The following is a 20,008-nucleotide window of genomic DNA, read 5'->3' as shown; positions in this document are numbered from 1 at the left end:
ATTCTTCTTTAACCATTCTTTGGTAGAACGACTTGTGTGCTTAGGGTCGTTGTCTTGCTGCATGACCCACCTTCTCTTGAGATTCAGTTCATGGACAGATGTCCTGACATTTTCCTTTAGAATTCGCTGGTATAATTCAGAATTCATTGTTCCATTAATGATGGCAAGCCGTCCTGGCCCAGATGCAGCAAAACAGGCCCAAACCATGATACTACCACCACCATGTTTCACAGATGGGATAAGGTTCTTATGCTGGAATGCAGTGTTTTCCTTTCTTCAAACATAACGCTTCTCATTTAAACCAAAAAGTTCTATTTTGGTCTCATCCGTCCACAAAACATTTTTCCAATAGCCTTCTGGCTTGTCCACGGAATCTTTAGCAACTGCAGATGAGCAGCAGTGTTCTTTTTGAAGAGCAGTGGCTTTCTCTGTGCAACCCTGCCATGCACACCATTGTTGTTCAGTGTTCTCCTGATGGTGGACTCATGAACATTAACATTAGCCAATATGAGAGAGGCCTTCAGTTGCTTAGAAGTTACCCTGGGGTCCTTTGTGACCTCGCCGACTATTACATGCCTTGCTCTTGGAGTGATCTTTGTTGGTCGACCACTCCTGGGGAGGGTAACAATGGTCTTGAATTTCCTCCATTTGTACACAATCTGTCTGACTGTGGATTGGTGGATTCCAAACTCTTTAGAGATGGTTTTGTAACCTTTTCCAGCCTGATGAGCATCAGCAACGCTTTTTCTGAGGTCCTCAGAAATCTCCTTTGTTCGTGCCGTGATGCACTTCCACAAACACGTGTTGTGAAGATCAGACTTTGATAGATCCCTGTTCTTTAAATAAAACAGGGTGCCCACTCACACCTGATTTCAATCAGTGGGATGACAAACACCTGACTCTAATTTCACCTTCAAATTAACTGCTCAATCCTAGAGGTTCACATACTTTTGCCACTCACAGATATGTAATATTGGATCATTTTCCTCAATAAATAAATGACCAAGTGTAATATTTTTGTCTTATTTGTTTAACTGGGTTTTCTTTATCTATTTTTAGGACTTTTGTGAAAATCTGATGATGTTTTAGATCATTGTGACAGTTTGTATGGGTGGGTGGAGCACAGAAGGACGGCAGGCCAGAACTGAGTTCACAAAAACTCTTTTTTTTATTGTCACTTTTACGGCAGGCCAGAACTGAGTTCACAAAAACTCTTTTTTTTATTGTCACTTTTCAGCGGCACACACTCTCAGACACGCACACACATCAGTCGTCTGGTTGGGGAGAGCGCTCCCTCTGCTCTCGCTCTCTCTCCTTAAATAGGGCGCGGTCACTGGGGAAGACACACAAACACATTAACTGACATCAAGTGCAGTGATTCTGCCACTTACCTTCGCTGACTCCGCCCTCCGGTCACAGACCGATGCTTGACCACGCCCCCGCTGCCACAGTCATATTTATGCAGAAAACTTTGTTATAGACTTTTATTTTATGACTTCTACAGTATGGAACCAGTACAAAAACACATTTCATTTTGTGCTGGAAAACTAATGTTGCAGAAAAATGTTTCTATGTCAGTAAAGAAAGCAGCATATTACATAAACGACCACTTTTCAGACAAAAAAAACATAATGAAGGCTGCTGGATTTTGCTGCAAAAAAAAGAAGGAAGTGTGACAAAGTGTCCAGACGAACTGTGGCTGATTCTCAGTAAAACCTACAACTCATTTCCTTATAAAACTGCACTAACTGCACCTGATACTGATGATGTACATTATTATATATCCTTTTTTTTTTTTTAAGCAAAGGGTCGTCACACCAAGCACTGCCTTTTTTTCATGAATTACTGCTTACTGATCTTTCTGGTAATTTTTAAAATGTAGAAACATTTAATTTCATTATTTTTGAAGGCATCTTTGGCACAGGTAATGAAATGCCATAGAGCAAAGACTTTTACTGTAGTTTACCTTCAGAATGACCTAAGGACCACTGTTCTCTTTTAATAAGCTTTGTATATGGCACAAAAGGCACCACCACAGTGACGGATACACCGTCTGTATCTGTGATAATGTATCAATATCCTGTTACCTCCATGTGCCTCGTGTGCCTGAAGGCCCCACGACAGTGACAGCATAAAGTACAGCGTAGAAAAGCAAAAGAGGACGCGGAGGAAAGCGAAACAAGATCCATTGCAGATCTGAGACCTCTTTCTGTGTCTGAGTGAAGATGACAGAGCTGGGTCTGAACCAGATGTGTTTGGCTTGTATAAGGATGGAGACATGAGAAAGAGAGGGGAAACCCTGCTAGAGTCCGGTGCAAGAGGACGATGTCAAAAAACGGCCAGCAGACAGACAGGCAGTGATGGGCATGACCATTTTATAAACAGCAGCTACAGAATTGTATTAAAGGAACAGTCCACCGTACTTCCATAATGAAATATGCTCTTATCTGAATTGAGACGAGCTGCTCCGTACCTATCCGAGCTTTGCGCGACCTCCCAGTCAGTCAGACGCGCTGTCACTCCTGTTAGCAATGTAGCTCGGCTCAGCATGGCCAATGGTATTTTTTGGGGCTGTAGTTAGATGCGACCAAACTCTTCCGCGTTTTTCCTGTTTACATAGGTTTATATGACCAGTGATATGAAACAAGTTCAGTTACACAAATTGAAACGTAGCGATTTTCTATGCTATGGAAAGTCCGCACTATAATGACAGGCGTACTAACACCTTCTGCGTGCTTCGGCAGCGCATTGATATCTGAGCTCCGTATCAGTGCGCTGCCGAAGCGCGCAGAAGGTGTTAGTACGCCTGTCATTATAGTGCGGACTTTCCATAGCATAGAAAATCGCTACGTTTCAATTTGTGTAACTGAACTTGTTTCATATCACTGGTCATATAAACCTATGTAAACAGGAAAAACGCGGAAGAGTTTGGTCGCATCTAACTACAGCCCCAAAAAATACCATTGGCCATACTGAGCCTAGCTACATTGCTAACAGGAGTGACAGCGCGTCTGACTGCGTCTGACTGACTGGGAGGTCGCGCAAAGCTCGGAGAGGTACGGAGCAGCTCGTCTCAATTCAGATAAGAGCATATTTCATTATGGAAATACGGTGGACTGTTCCTTTAACATGATGAATAAAACAGTGGCAGTTATATTAACAATAATAGACAAACAGATGATCACTAGGATCTGTATAGTCTATAAAGGATGTTTACAAGATCTTATCCAACCGATTTATTCTCGAATCTAATCGGCGGTGTTGAATTTCCTATAACGGCACTTCTGACAGTGGTGCCGGCTGTAATTCAAATGCTAGGTTTATATTAAAGCACTCATTCTAATGTTATCGCTTCTATCGTAACAGCTCATTCACAGGTACTTGTATGGCGGACGCTCCACATATCCTAAAACTAATAATAAATGGATTATGAAATTGGATTACGATTTTCTGTAAAGGAGACATTTATTTAACGTTTTATGAAAGGCGTCTCCACTGTAAGTGTTTTGTATCAGAGCTGTTATTAAAACATTTTTCTTTGGAAAATAAGCAGCTTTGGTCTTTGGTGTGGTAACACCCCCCCCCCCCCCCCCACACACACACACACACTTTGTATTGGGCCAAGTCATGCTCCCTGGTCGTCTCAGACTGTGACAAATTTAACAGCATTAACCACAGCGTGCATGTTGTTCTTCTAAACGGATCTGTAACTTTTTTTTTTACTCTTACACTTGGGGAACATTTACCACTTTTTGTATTACGTTGACGATGAGGTTTTATTTTTTACTTTAAACAATCCATTTTGTCTTTCGCTCAGGTTCTGCAACTTCTCTCCGTCCTTCCACTGTCCTCCATCCTGCCATGGCAAGACGATAGTATGTCCTTGAGTGACGACAAAGCACTCGATCACCTCCTGTCTGTAGCGGAGACCTCCACGCACAGGTGACTAGTTTGACCGGCGTCTAACCCTAATCCTTTCAAAAATCAGCCGTTGGTGAGAACTTTGCGCAGCTGCTGTTCATTTGTATAATAAGCAGCGTTAGCGTTTTTTTGCCTAGCTACGTCCTTTACTCCTTCGCCACACCCTGAAAAGATTTCCACTGACACCAAAAACCTACCGGCCTACTTAGTTCTGTCTTTAAGAACACCCGATCCTGATGAATAGTGGAGGTTAGGGCTGTGGGTATGACCACAGTGGTGGCAGAAGGTCGCTCGTAGTGTGCTGGCAGGGAGGAAGGGCGCAATGGTTTCAGATGTGGGCTTCCACCATGAAAGAGACCACACATGCCTGTGGTAAACAGCTCCCCTGTATACGCCAATCATCCATTCACAGCCGAGATAGAGCATGAAGGATATTGATTTTCACCGTTTCCAGGCTCACAGCTACCTCCATGTGCTTCGTGTACCTGTGGTTATCTGCATGCACTCACACATAAATGTCTGTATGTATGGGCCAGGGTGTGCATTTGTATCTGTGTGTGTGTAGGCATGTGGGTGTCTGTCTCTGGGTCATGCACCTGGCGACAGGTGTGTGTGTGTGTGTGTGTGTGTGTGTTTGCAGTAGATGGCTGAAGGGGCCTCAAGACTGAATTACAGGCACCTTTCCCCATTTCAGGTCTGTATGAATGAAAACACACCCTGCAGCGTAGAATTACAAAAAGCCTTTCCATCTAAAGCCAGAGCGCCCCTCGGCCTAGACAATCTTCCCGCCTTAAGATCAGTGTTGAGAAATCAGCTTGGTGGGATTGTTGTTCTCAGTGACACAGCGCCAGTGTTTTGGAGTGTGGCAGTTGCTCTGTGATTAAGCAACGCCGTAATACTGGCTGTGAGTGTGTGCGCATGCTTATGTGCATGATTGTGTAATATTGCCGCACCACTTGCCCTTTGACTCGTGTTACTCTTGGAGGCGTTGTGTAATTGCACATTTGCTGGATGTATTTTGGTTCCAGCACTCCGTAGCCGAGTGCATGGTGCGTCCCACCCGTTTTATTACGCGCATGGTTTTGTGAAAGGCCACGTTTGTGACTGCATTCAAGTGCTCTTGCTGCTTTTCATAAACTTAACTGCTGTGTGTGGAACTATCAGTGTGGGCTTGTTTGTTTATGTACTGTACCCTAGTAGACTTTGCATACCATGTTGCAAAACCTCTTGTACATGGAAATATATGATGATGTTTTTTTTCTTTGTTTGTTTTGTGTGTGTTTAGCTTGGAGCTGCACTGTGCTGCCCTGTCTTTGGCCTCTCGACTGGTGGCGCACCTGGCCAAAAAGACACCCTTGGTAAGAAGACTAGTGGGAAGGGGGGAGTGAGGAAAAGAAAGAGAGGGCCATTGTGTGGGAAGGAGACGTGCAGTCAGGGGAAGACTACATGCTGCTTCAGTTCAATCGAACAGATTATCTGTACTTAACTCGATATCAGGCTTGACATGTATTTCATAAAGGGACAAACATTGTTGCTCACCTACCCTTATATACAGTCGAGTCCAAAATTATTGGCGCCCTTCATGAAAGTAAGGAATCACACATGACTGGTTGTACTGCTATCGGAAAATTTCCCCATATTTTCTTATAACCGCACAACCCAAAGTATATTATTCCTCTTATACCACAGTGATCTGAGAAATATTACATTTTTTTCCTTTATTAATGAATGATGTGTTTGCTTTTTTTTTTTGGACCATTTAGAGTTGCATTTACTGTTATGGAATGCCCATGAGTTCAAAAAGTTCCTGTTATTACTTGCATTATAAACAGTCATTCCTGCACCAGCCTCTCTCTCGCTCTCTCTTTCATTTTATTTAAATTAAAAAAAAAGATATATATATATATATATATATATATATATATACACACACACACAGTAGTATGCAAAAGTTTGGGCACCCCTGGTCAAAATTGCTGTTACTGTGAACAGTTAAGCAAGTTGAAGATGAAATGATCTCCAAAAGACAAAGTTAAAGATGACTCATTCCCTTTATATTTAAAGCAAAAACAATTTTTTATTTTCATCTTTTACATTTTCAAAATGACAAAAAAGGAAAAGGGCCTGAAGCAAAAGTTTGGGCACCCTGCATGGTTAGTACCTAGTTACACCCCGTTTGGCAAGTATCACAGCTTGTAAACACTTTTTGTAGCCGGCTAATAATCTTTCAGTTCTTACCTGGGGGATTTTCACACACTCGTCCTTGCAAAAGGCTTCCAGTTCTACAAGTTTCTTGGGCTGTCTTGCATGCACTGTTCTTTTGAGATCTATCCACAGATTTTCAATTATGTTTAGGTCAGGGGACTGTGAGGGCCATGGCAAAACCTTCAGCTTGTGCCTCTTGAGGTATTCCATGGTAGATTTTTAGGTGTGTTTTGGATCATCGTCTTATTGTAGGACCCATCCTCTTTTTAACTTCAACTTTTTTACAGATGGTGTGATGTTTGCTTCCAGAGTTTGCTGGTATTTATTCGAATCCATGCTTCCCTCGACCAATGAAATGTGCCCTGTGCCACTGGCTGCAACACAGCCCCAAAGCATGATCGATCCACACCCATGCTTCAGAGTTGGAGAGGTGTTCTTTTCCTGGAATTTGGCACCCTTTGTTTTCCAAACATACCTTTGCACATTGTGGCCAAAAAGTTCTATTTTGATTTCATCAGTCCACAGGACTTGTTTCCACAGTGCATCAGGCTTATTTGCAAACTTCAGATGCTGAATTTTGTGGCTCGGACACAGGAAAGGTTTTCTTCTGATGACTCTCCCATGAAGGTCATATTTGTTCAGGTGTCGCTGCATAGTAGAACAGTGCACCACCACTCCAGGGTCTGCTAAATCTTTCTGAAGGTCTTTTGCAGTCAAGCAGGGGTTTTTAATTGCCTTTCTAGCAATCCAACAAGCAGTTCTTTCAGAAAGTTTTCTTCATCTTCCAGACCTCACCTTGATCTCCACTGTTTCTGTTAACTGCCATTTCTTAATAACATTACAATCTGAGGAAACGGCTACCTGAAAACACTTTGCTATGTTCTTGTAGCCTTCTCCTGCTTTGTGAGTATCAATTATTTTATATTTCAGAATGCGAGGGAGTTGCTTAGGGGAGCCCATGGCTGTTGATTTTAGGGACAAGTTTGAGGAGTCAGAGAATTTATACAGCTTTGAAATCTGCATCATCTGACCTTTCCTAACGAAGAATTTGAACAAGCCACAGCTCGATAAGCTAATTAAGGTCTGGAACCTTGGTAAAAGTTACCTGAGAACTCAAATGTATTGGGGTGCCCAAACTTTCGCATGGTGTTCCTTTTCTTTTTTCACTCTCCAATTGTACAAAACAAAAATAATACACAAATCTTGCAGAAAACACTGAAAAGAAATGTGTCGTCTTTACCTTTATGCCTTTTGGTGATCAGTTCATCTTCTGCTCACTTAACTATTCACAGTAACAGACATTTTCAGCAAGGGTGCCCAAACTTTTGCATGCCACTGTGTGTGTGTGCACGCGCACGCATGTATGGTATGTATGTAACAGTTATTCCACGAAATCGAGTCGTACATGAGCTGGTAGCCGACGAGGCGTGTAGTTGGCTATAAGCCATGTATGACGAGATTGAGCGGAATAACTGTTTTATTCTATCCACATTTCACTGAATTTTGAGAAACGGAGCATTTTTATTTTTTGCAAATTCGATAACTTTATACAAAAAAAACTTTATACAAAACGTCCAACAAAATTAATTCCGCTTAGTATGTAAACAAACCACTGAAATGACAGTAACAATTTGTGAAAAATGCTATAATAATAATTATTGGAAAAAAAAGATGCGTTCTTACCATCACATATTTTTTTTGCTTTTTTTGTATTTTTGGGGGTTTTGTTTTGGAGTAGAGTTTCTATTTCATCCTCAGTTGGTTCAGCAACACGCACCACCATTTTGTTTTTCTCTACTAACAGTACACTACCGTTCAAAAGTTTGGGGTCACCCAGACAATTCTGTGTTTTCCATGAAAAGTCACACTTTTATTTCCCACCATAGGTTGTAAAATGAATAGAAAATATAGTCAAGCCATTTTTCTGGCCATTTTGAGCATTTAATCGACCCCACAAATGTGATGCTCCAGAAACTCAATCTGCCCAAAGGAAGGTCAGTTTTATAGCTTCTCTAAAGAGCTCAACTGTTTTCAGCTGTGCTAACATGATTGTACAAGGGTTTTCTAATCATCCATTAGCCTTCTGAGGCAATGAGCAAACACATTGTACCATTAGAACACTGGAGTGAGAGTTGCTGGAAATGGGCCTCTATACACCTATGGAGATATTGCACCAAAAACCACACATTTGCAGCTAGAATAGTCATTTACCACATTAGCGATGTATAGAGTGGATTTCTGATTAGTTTAAAGTGATCTTCATTGAAAAGAACAGTGCTTTTCTTTCACAAATAAGGACATTTCAAAGTGACCCCAAACTTTTGAACGGTAGTGTATATGAGCTGATAGCCTAGTAGTAGAGTAGCCAATCAGATTGCTCATATCCAGTGAACGTGGATAGAATAATAATCAAATATACCATGCACTGAGAGGTTCCATTTGAAATTATGGATTCTCTGAGGTGACTGGCACAGTACTATTTTCTGAGGGGAGGGAGGGCAGCCCTGAAGAGAATCCATAACTCTCTGTGCCTCTCTGTGCATTTGCTTTGCTCACTTGTGAATATATTCACCACTTGAAGATAAACTTCATATCTTTGCACCACCATGTAATATCCTCTGTGTGTGTGATGTGATATATAAATTGTGTCTATAGTCATTCATATTGTGAATTGTTCTGTGAGGAGACGTTTATTTAACATTTATGAAAGGATGCAGGAGGTTGCGCTTTCTGGTTTCTCTGTAACTTCACATGCAAAATATAATATTTCAATTGTAAACATATGGACGGCGGCACGGTGGTGTAGTGGTTAGCGCTGTCGCCTCACAGCAAGAAGGTCCTGGGTTCGAGCCCCGGGGCTGGCGAGGGCCTTTCTGTGTGGAGTTTGCATGTTCTCCCCGTGTCCGCGTGGGTTTCCTCTGGGTGCTCCGGTTTCCCCCACAGTCCAAAGACATGCAGGTTAGGTTAACTGGTGACTCTAAATTGACCGTAGGTGTGAGTGTGAATGGTTGTCTGTGTCTATGTGTCAGCCCTGTGATGACCTGGCGACTTGTCCAGGGTGTACCCCGCCTTTCGCCCATAGTCAGCTGGGATAGGTTCCAGCTCGCCTGCGACCCTGTAGAAGGATAAAGCGGCTAGAGATGAGATGAGACATATGGACATAAAGCAAGGGATAGTTTTATGTTAGCAGAATGTTTCTTCAAGCATAAACACTTAAGTAGTGCAGTTGTTTTTGAAAACCACTGCACCCCACAATTATTATTTGTTGATTCCTCCCCTGAGCTTCTTCCTGTGATGTTTAACAAGTCTGGAGACTCTTGGATCTTGGACAATCCTAAATGCAAAACCGAATATCTCAATATCCTTTATATCGTTAGGTTTGTACATGTAGATTCAATGTAGACCACACATTCTCTGTCGGCTTCAAATACAGCAGCTGAGATGGTCTTCACAATCCTTTGATTTTGTGCGTTTCACCTTTTCTGTGTTGTGTATTAGAGGAAAGGTTATATTATACGTGTCATATGTTTTTATATTGTTTAGTACGTGTAAAATATGTATAGATGGTTTTGTGAGCTGTATCTGGAAAAGGTTGGACAGCTGGAGTTCCCAGGTGTTTTATTGGGAGCGGTTTGCGTTGTTCGTAAGTCATTGAGATGTTTGTGAACGGTCATTGGGCGATTAGCTGCTAGGTGTTAGGTGACGTAGGGCATGCAGCTGTGAGTAAACCTCATTTACTTGGGCACTTAAATATCACTGCGACTCACAATGTCATCCTTTATTAGTGCATAGAATGCATTATTTTGGCACTCGGGTTAATTTTTGTCACCGTGTCCATCTACACGTATACAGTAGAACGCCTCCATGACTCGGGTGCATAATAATAATGATTGAAAACTGATTTTCAGATATTCTCAAGTCGTGTAATTAAAGACGAGGCCTGTGTGCTGTGCATACAGGAGGACCCGGTTGGGGTTGCAGCATCTCAGGCTGCCCGCTGGGTGGCGCTGGTGACTCAGGACTGTAATGAGGAACAGCCAGTCGAGGTCAAACAGGCCGCTGCAGAGGTGCTGGTGAAGGTCACACCCACCCTGTTGACTTCTGGCACCCTGCATATGGGTAAGTGGCTATCCATACTTAGATATCTGTGTAGCAAAGAATGGAAATGAAAAGTGTTCTAAGAGTGTACGTGTGGCAGGTATCACCCACACCCTGGCACTGTGGCGGAGTCTCTTCACCTTACTGCAGGATGAGGACCAGGATGTGAGAGACAAAGCTGCTGACTTCATCTGTTACTCGCCAGCACAGCTTATCGCCACAGGTACACACGTACAGTACATACACACAATACTGAAGTTAAACAGGAGAGATTTCCGAGTTGGACTTCCTGATTTCATAACCAAGTAGCAGGGTACAGATTTGGTAGATACAGAATTAATTGTGGGACTCGGGTGGGGGTTGATGATGATGTGTTTTTTTTTTTGTTTTTTTTTTAGCGGGGGCTGGGGAGGTGCGAGTTTTTCTTTACAGCCTCCCTTAACAGCAAAAGAACCGAGGTGTAGAAGGGAGAAGGAGGTCCAGTAGGCTCAGGGCTTTGAAATAGAGGTGTCAGGCTTAGCGGTGCAGAGAGCAGGAACGACTCAGCCTCATACATCAGTCACATCAAAAAGTACATCCTTGCCGGCACGTCTATCTACACCCTGATAAGCAACCTCACACGTCTTTCACAAACACTTTTTTTTTTCCCCTTCTGGGGAGGTCAGTTGGTGAGAGCCAGGGCCAAGCGAGGTGTAATAAGCTTGAAATAGTCTTGATAGATGAAGCAACATTTAAAGACCAAGCTTAAGTTGAAGTTTAATCGCTTTAACTGCCGTCCTGCTCTTCATACGAAGACAATATGAACTTAAAGAAGTCTGATGTTTTCAACTCTTTTGAGATGTATCTGAAAACAGCATCATAAAAGAACAGAACTGGATTACTGGGCAGGAAAGAAGGATGTATTTGAGCATTAAGAAGTGTGCAGGGGGCGGCACGGTGGTGTAGTGGTTAGCGCTGTCGCCTCACAGCAAGAAGGTCCGGGTTCGAGCCCCGTGGCCGGCGAGGGCCTTTCTGTGCGGAGTTTGCATGTTCTCCCCGTGTCCGCGTGGGTTTCCTCCGGGTGCTCCGGTTTCCCTCACAGTCCAAAGACATGCAGGTTAGGTTAACTGGTGACTCTAGTGGCCCTTTTCCACTACCCTTTTTCAGCTCACTTCAGCTCGCTTCAGCTCACTTCAGCCCGACACGGCTCGTGTTTCGACTACCAAAGAACAGCACGACTCGGCTCGCTTCAGCCCTGCTTAGCCCCTAAAACTCGCACGGTTTTGGAGTGGGGCTGAAGCGAGCCAAAGCGAGCCGAGTGAGGCTGGGGGCGTGAGCAGACACTCCCCTGTGCACTGATTGGTGAGGAGGAGTGTCCTCACATGCCCACACACGCCCCGCGAGCACGCTGGGATCTGTAAACACCGTAAACCCGGAAGAAGAAGAATTACGAGAATTATGAAGCCTTATGCGCCTCGCCTCATCTATACGCTCTTGCCAGTATCTGTTGGCGTTGTCGGTGACAACAAGCCACAGCACCAAGACCAGCAACACTAACGACTCCATGTCCTCCATGTTTATTGTTTACTCTCCGGGTCGTGAGACTACCGCTTAAAAGATCACTGATGTCACTGTTTGTGCTGCTTAACGACATCACGTGACGTCCACCCACTTTCGCTAACTCCACCCAATGTGTCCACCCACTTCCAGCCAGCACGGTTCAGCGCGGTTGTAGTCGAAATGCAACTCCAGCAGCCCCACTCAGCTCGACTCAGCCCAACTCAGCACGGCACGGCTCAGCCCAACTCAGCCGCGTTTGTAGTGGAAAAGCGGCATAAATTGACCGTAGGTGTGAATGTGAGTGTGAATGGTTGTCTGTGTCTATGTGTCAGCCCTGTGATGACCTGGCGACTTGTCCAGGGTGTACCCCGCCTCTCGCCCGTAGTCAGCTGGGATAGGCTCCAGCTTGCCTGCAACCCTGTAGAAGGATAAAGCGGCTAGAGATAATGAGATAAGATGAGAAGAAGTGTGCAGGGCCATTTTCTCGTTTTGAGTTTTCCTTTCTTTCTAATATGTCTCAGAGCCTAATCTAGGGCGCGTAATACACAATAATACGCGTTTTTTATCTGTCTGTCGCACATCCACTTTTTGGGCACGAGAGTGATATCGCATATCTATTCATTTTGTCGCGCATTTATAAGTAGAGAGCGTGTAGTCGCGTTCTACTGAATCTTGTGCGTATCAATTTGTCAGCACCAGCTAGCAAGCACTGCGGTAAATATAGCGTTGTTTACACACCAATCGGAAAGGACCGAAGTATTCCGAATGGTTTATTTAGCGGGTAAAACAGTTTTGTGAACTCTTATATCATTGGTCACTGAACCGGAAGACAGTGTATCTCAACCAATCGTGTGAAGTGTTTTAAAAATACCCAAAAGCACATGGCATATCGTTCTGTCTCGTCCAAACATAACAATGTCAAAACGCGTGGTCACGTTGAAAGACCTTTGGACGAAAAAAGAAAAAAGGAAACAAAACGAAGACACAGAAGTGACAGATACTAATCCAGCCGACATTACACAACCCAATACAAGTACTACCGATGAACCAACCAAGAAGAAAACGAAATATGAACCCGAAGTCGACGATGCTACCACCGAAGTGACAGTCCAGGCAGATACGAATATTAACCTAGTCATATTTGAAATGCAATATTTTATACTACTGGTGGTCAAATTGGTAAAAATAGGCTAGTCACATGATTTATAGTAAAACAGTAACCTAGTCATCTAACAGAAAACTAGTCATATTTGTAAGGTTTTGCAGTATAGAATTCTTCATATAGTTTTTGATCTAAAATCTTTACATTTTTAAAGTTCAGATCTGATCATAATGTTTGTGCAGTACTATAAACTGTGGATAAGTGTTTGCTGATATGGTTTTCATATCACTGTATTAAAGGATATGTATAGTGCCATAATTATGATATTATATAGATTAACATCAGATATGAATGTTTGTTACATGTATTTAGTTTTATTAATAAAACTGTTCTGTTTATAGATGCACTCTTGAAAATATCTACCAATGTGTTACTTATTTTTCTGTCCCCACTAACTGGAGCAAATGAGGGATATTTTTACCCATGTTAATATTTTCTGTCCCCTGTTTCTACAACTAGTGAGGGATCTGTCCCCTATTTTCAAATTCCTAGATTAGGCTCTGATGTCTGTGTGATTATAATCGGCCCGATAACACTGATAATTCATTTGTGTTATGGGTACAACATGCATCGGCGATTTCAAAGTTAACGAGTGGTGAGTTTGAACTTATGAACCTGTGGTCTACTCTAGTGTATCTTCCTCTGTTTCACTGCATTTGCTGTTTCTAGTTAAAAGCATGAATAATTGTTGATTCATCTATTCGAATATAAGGTTATTGCTTCGGTAATGAGTGAATGGGAAAGTTGTTTTCCCATCGGCGTGTCCAAGTTCAACATTCCAGCCCAGTATTTCGAAATGGATTTTCGAAAAGCTTCAGCATCTGTAGCCAGTATTACCCAAGAATATGTTGTTCTTGGCTCCTCTGCTTAAATATTGAGAATGTTTGAAAGGTTAAAGGCACTATCAGACAACCAAAGCAGCAAATAACGTAATATTAACAACACTGTCTGTCTGCTCCAGGCTTCGTTATAGTCATAAATACCACCAAAAAAACCCCATCTGAACTTATCAGTGGATTATCTGTCCGGTAAAACAACAGCCTCCTTGTCTTGCTAATGGCTGAACGGGACATGTGGACCTACTTGGCAGCCGTTTGACCATAGATGTTAGGCATTCACTGATTCCTCTGCTCTCATGTTCAGGAACTGGCCAAACAGACTTTTGTAGTCGTCTTTGTAGTTTCCTTCCACTTAGGATGTTGCAGTAATGTGCTCCTGAGCAAGGCCTTTTAACTCGAGCACAAATGGGTGGTGCTTTTTTAGACAGGTGAAGGTGTAAACTGTCTAACAGAGAGGTTAGATTTTGCATTGAAGTGTCAGACGAGAGTCGATGCCTTATGATACTACAGTCCTAATCCGAGCATCTTCTACCAGTACAGTTTCAATGTTTGTTTTAGATATAGTCTGTCTAGGTGGTTTATTAGAAGAAGAAGAAGAACTATAGCTGCAGTAGTTGATCACTATAAAATAAAGGCTCGACTTGATGATGGAAACAATCTGTGTTCTCGTCCACAAAATACCAAACGCACTCCTAATTCATGTTTTGCAGTTGCGATATGTTAGTGTGTGCACTTGTGCACTACCCATGTCTCTGTTCCTGTAGGTCTCTGGAGGAAGTCAAAGCTATAAAATCCGATGTGTTGTTTTCCTCACCTTGATACCGCTCTGTTTCACACCCACACTTCCTTCCTACAACCTTGCACGCCTACTTTTCCATGCTGTTTGAAAGTCGATGAGTGTGCGCACTGGACACGAGAACAAGAACGTCACATCATTGATTGGACTGTTTTGGAAAAGTACAAGCAGCTATGTTACCTTCCTTGTTCGGCACTACACTCGCTGGCCACTTTATTAGGAACACCCACCCACCTGCTGTGTTATGTAGTTCTCTAATCAGCCGATCCCTCGACAGCAGCACAGCACAATGCATGAAATCATGCCGATACAAATCAAGAGCTTCAGTTAATGTTCACTTCAAACATCAGAATGGGAAAACTTGTGATCTCAAAGTGTGACTTTCACTGTGGTTTGAGTGTTTCAGAAACTGTTGATCATCTGGTGTTTTCACACACAACAGTCTCTACAGTTTACACAGAATGGTGCAAAAAAACAAAAAAAACATTAAGTGAGCAACAGTTCTGTGGGTAGAAACAAACACCTTGTTGATGAGAGAGGTCAGAGGAAAATGGCCAGATTAGTAGTTCACGCTGCCAGGAAGGACATGGTAACTTGTACACTACCGTTCAAAAGTTTGGGGTCACCCAGACAGTTTTGTGTTTTCCATGAAAAGTCACACTTTTATTTACCACCGTAAGTTGTAAAATGAATAGAAAATGTAGTCAAGCCATTTTTCTGGCCATTTTGAGCATTTAATCGACCCCACAAATGTGATGCTCCAGAAACTCAATCTGCTCAAAGGAAGGTCAGTTTTATAGCTTCTCTAAAGAGCTCAACTGTTTTCAGCTGTGCTAACATGATTGTACAAGGGTTTTCTAATCATCCATTAGCCTTCTGAGGCAATGAGCAAACACATTGTACCATTAGAACACTGGAGTGAGAGGTGCTGGAAATGGGCCTCTATACACCTATGGAGATATTGCACCAAAAACCAGACATTTGCAGCTAGAATAGTCATTTACCACATTAGCGATGTATAGAGTGGATTTCTGATTAGTTTAAAGTGATCTTCATTGAAAAGAACAGTGCTTTTCTTTCAAAAATAAGGACATTTCAAAGTGACCCCAAACTTTTGAACGGTAGTGTATAATCACTCTTTACAACCGTGGTGAACAGAAAAGCATCTCAGCATGCAACAGCAGAAGACCACATTGGGTTCCACTCCTCCTGCCAGCCAAGAAAATCTTAGAATCAAGAACAAGTTCCTATTAAAGTGGCCAGTGAGTGTATATTTGTAGTATACGTCATTAGTGGTGCTTTTTATGTAATGTACAAATACCAGGTACTGGGATTCCACCCATTTAGTAGTATTCTGATAGAAATAAGAGAGAAAACAGATTCCTTTCTGTGCATGCGTAAGTGATGTTGAGGCCTGGGTGGTTGTACGGTACGTACGTGCGTGTGTGTGTGTGTGAGAGAGAGAGCGCGAGCTCACGTTCTCCTGTGCGCACACACAGGCCTCCACAGAACACGCTGACACATTCTGTGCTGTGGATGTCTCTGATTTCAATGCCATGCCAGACAAACACTCCCTCCTTTCTTACCCCTCCTCTCCACACACAGACATCCGACACTCGGCCAGCTGCAGCGCCTCACATCCTGAATTCGCCGCACACCAAAGCCCCTCTCTCGTTACTCAAAAAGGTTTTTTTTTTTTTAATTAGTTCCAGTCCTCTGCCTCCCTGCGATTACGGGAATTAAGCTTTCTGCTGGAATCTCAGCTCGGCTGTACGTTCAAACAGCCGCACAAAGCTGCTCCAAAACAACTTTTTTTTCCTCAAGGACGCTGGAACTGGTTTCTCATTCAGGATTAAACCTGATTCTATCCAGTCTTGGATTCAGAATAGCCATTACCTAATCATATGACATCATTTAATCTAACTGCATGGCTTATTAATTAATACGCATTGTTTTATGCTAAATGATTAGTGAAGTGCAGCAAAAATCCAAATTTTCGTCACACGTTTATAGGAAGATCCACTGTTGTTGCTGTTTGATAGAAAGGCCATTAGGAAACCCTTTTTGTGAGTCACTCCATTTCACTTTTGTGTTCCTCATTGTTCTGTTTGTCCACCTCCTTCCAAATCAAGTTCAAATTTTGGTCAAGTTCGGTCATCTTGTTTCTGAAATCGAGGAACCGTCACCTGCGACTTACACCTATACATAAGGCTCAGAAATAGTCAGCCCTGTCTCAGAGAGAGACTATCACCTTAAGGCACACACAAACAAAGATAAAAACAGAAATGCAGAACCATGAGAGCGGGGGCGTTTTGTAAGCCGAGGTGAGGCTGGGAAATCACGTTACTGAAGTGTGAAACCACAGAAGAAGGCCGAAATGGAAAGCAGCTTGAGTTTCCTATTATTCTTTTAATGCCTGGATGATGGCGTGTTCAGGTCTGGCCTGTTTCCAGCCCTATAGGCCGACACTTCCCATCACAAATCCCCAGGGATGAATAGCATCAGAGGCTGGCCAGGCCCGAGATGGGCTGTCCCATCATATTGCTGAGAGAAAAGCCTGTCTCGTTCTTGTTCAGCTCTTTATATCAGCACTACTAGTATACAATCAAAAGCTTTCTGCGTGCCCTCGGTGTCCCCCCGCAGCTGCTGAGTTTCTGGAAGGAAAGAAGATACGCACTTTTTGCCCAACAGTACTTTCCCAGTATGCTTGCGGGGAGGGGGGAGGGGGCCGGTCACGGTCGTTAAGATGTCGTTATGCTTTCCTTTAGCAAGAGCATTTTTTGTTGACTGGCAGGTCCGAGTGACTGTCGACCATGGAAGTAATTTGGACGTTGGCTGCAGAGGAGGGAATGTAGAGAAGCCAGAAAGCAAAACAAACTTGCTGTGACTCAGTCTCACGTTGCCACAGCGAGCACTTTGAAGCATGAACAACTGGGGTCATTAAAAGTCAAGACTTGACAGGGGCTTGACCATTGTTTTTAAATGGGTGTTAATATTGTCTCCACACACACCCTTTGAATCTCTTCTCTCACTTCCACTATCATGTGAACCTTCGTTCTGTTCTTTTGTTTTCTGCAGCCATCATGCAACAGGTTGCCTGGGACTAACCTTAAAGTTTTTGTTTTGTTGTGTGTGTGTGGTTCTCGTTTTGCTTGTTTGACCAAGTTCCATGGCCAACTGAGACAGGATCATAGAGTTTTAAGATTGGGGGGGAAGCTCAGTAACAGACCTGTAGTTTCTATATTCTTTGACCTGGCCAGTCGAAGGTTGAGAGCTACTTGCATTAAGGAACTACGCTTCCACTTGTAATGTTCAGGACGATCAAATCAATGTTCAGTGATGGATAAATCAAATTCATTAGCTAGCCCATCGGGCAAGTCAGAACTCCCAGTCCCATGCTATGCTATGCTATGCTTGCCCGGGCACACAGTTAACGAAGCTAGAAAATGGCAGCTGATGTAATTTACAACTGTATGATGAGCTAATAATGTGTATTAATACGGACTATAAATAATAAGTGAGTACGTAAATCCCTGTGAGTGGTGACTTGTACATATAGCAGCAGCCCCCTCCCCCATCATGTCTCGTGATAAACTGTTGTGTTTGTGCCCTGAAAAAAAGCAGTCTTTAATATTTCTGCTATGACCTGTGGTTTCCTGCCACACAGACATTTCTTGAGCTAGTGTCTTTTTCATTTGACGGAATGTTTAAATGGGAGGTGACTCCTTGTTGTGCTAGGGTTTGAGTTCTATAAAAGTTTTGCGCACAAACTTTGCTTAATTTTAACAGTTTCCTCATCCCGATTCTGGAAATGTTGTCTGTCATCTGCCCAAACTAATTAATATGCCTAGTAAAAATGGTTACTGCCAGAAAGCTAGGGATTCGGAAAAGAGCATCTTGCTCCACAGAAAAGAGGTGCCTTGCTGTAGCGAGAAATAAATGAACTGGTTGAGGGATGTTACATTTAAACAAACAGATCAAGTGAAATCAGTAGAAAGTAGAGTATTTCTTTCCCAGACCACTGATCCAGCTTCTCTGTTGGGCAACTGTGAATGAAAAACAGATAGCCCAGATGTTTGTTTTGGGAGCTACTGGTTTTTCCACCTTTGAACTCTCTTTATGGCTCTGCTTCAAGCGGTTCCAAAGTCACTTGTAATATACCATAGCATTCTCTGTCTTCTTGTTACTCCACATGTTGTGTGAGACTCCAGCTACTGACACAGCAGAATAAAGTAATCAAGCTCTAGAATAAAATATGTTCACACTACATGTGATAACTGGGGCGTCTCAAGGACTGGATTAGTAGCCTGTTCCCCAAATCATGTCTTGGGTGAATATCTGAAGATATCAGAATTCAGCACTTTGACCTCCATTCCCTGATCCACTTCTGTTCATATCCCTTCTTCCAGGTGTTGCCCAAGGAGCAGTTTCTCCCCCTGTTGCTTTGCAGATGGGAGTGGGAATCCTGTGCCAGCTGTTCCAGGTGTGGGACCAGGTAGCCACTGGCATGATGACCCTGACAGAGTGGCTGCTGGGAGATGACCAGGCAGAGCTGGGCAATGAGAAAACACTTGACTTGGTAAGGACACAAATAGTGCATCACATTATAAACTTGAATTTGAACACACTGTACGAGATGGTGTCTTGGAGAACATTTTGTTTCGAGAATGTTTGCCTTGCATCGTGCTAAGACTGACATCCATCTCTACACTCAATCTTGGACAGGATGAGGAGTTCCTCTTTGAGAAGGGAGATCTGAACTTATGGGCGGAGCCTCTGCAGTGGGCACGGCTGTTACACAGACACCTGTGCGCGCTCTCCACACTACCAGGCTCCTTGTCTTTGTGCCCAGAAGAGCTTGACCGTCTCTCTGCCATAGCTGATGCTAACGCTGACTCGGCCCGACGAGCAATGAGTTCCCTCCCTGCGCTGCCCCAGTTCTCTGCCAGCATAGAGCATGCAAAGCTAACTCTACTGAACGAGCGAGCCACACTCACTCAGGATGTGCTGGCAACAATCAGGCGAAAAACAGACTCCAGCTAAGAACCAGAGCTCTTTCAGCTCCTCTTACATTTTTTAACACGTTCTAGTAAATGAAGGGAAAAACAATTTTTCTTTCAGTGAGAATGAAGAGAAACATTAGGGAATTTTAAATTACCTTGGACGGCTCACAGCGTCTGCATCTCTGAGTTACTGTTTGGATCAACAGCTGATGTCAGAGAAATCCGTTCACTCTGTGACTGTATAAATATTAAGATTATTTTATAATTTCCTCCCGGTTGTTGAAATTTTATTTCTTTAAGAGCAGTTCAGCTCAAGATTGTTTTTACAATGTTTTAATATACTGTTAATTTTATTTCAGATGTGGTGTTTTGCATGTTAAAAAGGTGAACGATGTGCAGGAATGACACTTTTACATCAAAATAAAAGCTGAGCTTTACTACTGTA

The 20,008-nt window shown here is 42.9% G+C and overlaps 1 protein-coding gene across 4 annotated transcripts in view; it reads left to right on the top strand.

The window, feature by feature from the left end:
• thada (THADA armadillo repeat containing) overlaps window positions 1–20,008 on the top strand; it is a 272,868-nt gene extending 252,860 nt beyond the window's left edge. For 3 of the 4 annotated variants that reach the window (XM_060925591.1, XM_060925590.1, XM_060925592.1), the window contains 6 exons: window positions 3,818–3,942; window positions 5,207–5,279; window positions 10,086–10,245; window positions 10,325–10,447; window positions 18,970–19,139; window positions 19,286–20,008. In XM_060925591.1, the coding sequence (XP_060781574.1) occupies window positions 3,818–3,942; window positions 5,207–5,279; window positions 10,086–10,245; window positions 10,325–10,447; window positions 18,970–19,139; window positions 19,286–19,603 (969 nt within the window). In that variant the 3' untranslated portion in view covers window positions 19,604–20,008. Of the gene's footprint in view, window positions 1–3,817; window positions 3,943–5,206; window positions 5,280–10,085; window positions 10,246–10,324; window positions 10,448–18,969; window positions 19,140–19,285 lie in introns of those variants that run through there. The other variant, XM_060925593.1, reaches the window with a different exon arrangement.

The sequence above is a fragment of the Neoarius graeffei genome, chromosome 7, assembly GCF_027579695.1.
Source record: "Neoarius graeffei isolate fNeoGra1 chromosome 7, fNeoGra1.pri, whole genome shotgun sequence".
NCBI lineage: Eukaryota > Metazoa > Chordata > Actinopteri > Siluriformes > Ariidae > Neoarius > Neoarius graeffei.
The sequence above is the reverse complement of the archived record's forward strand: the minus strand, read 5'-3'. Positions and strand labels throughout refer to the sequence as shown.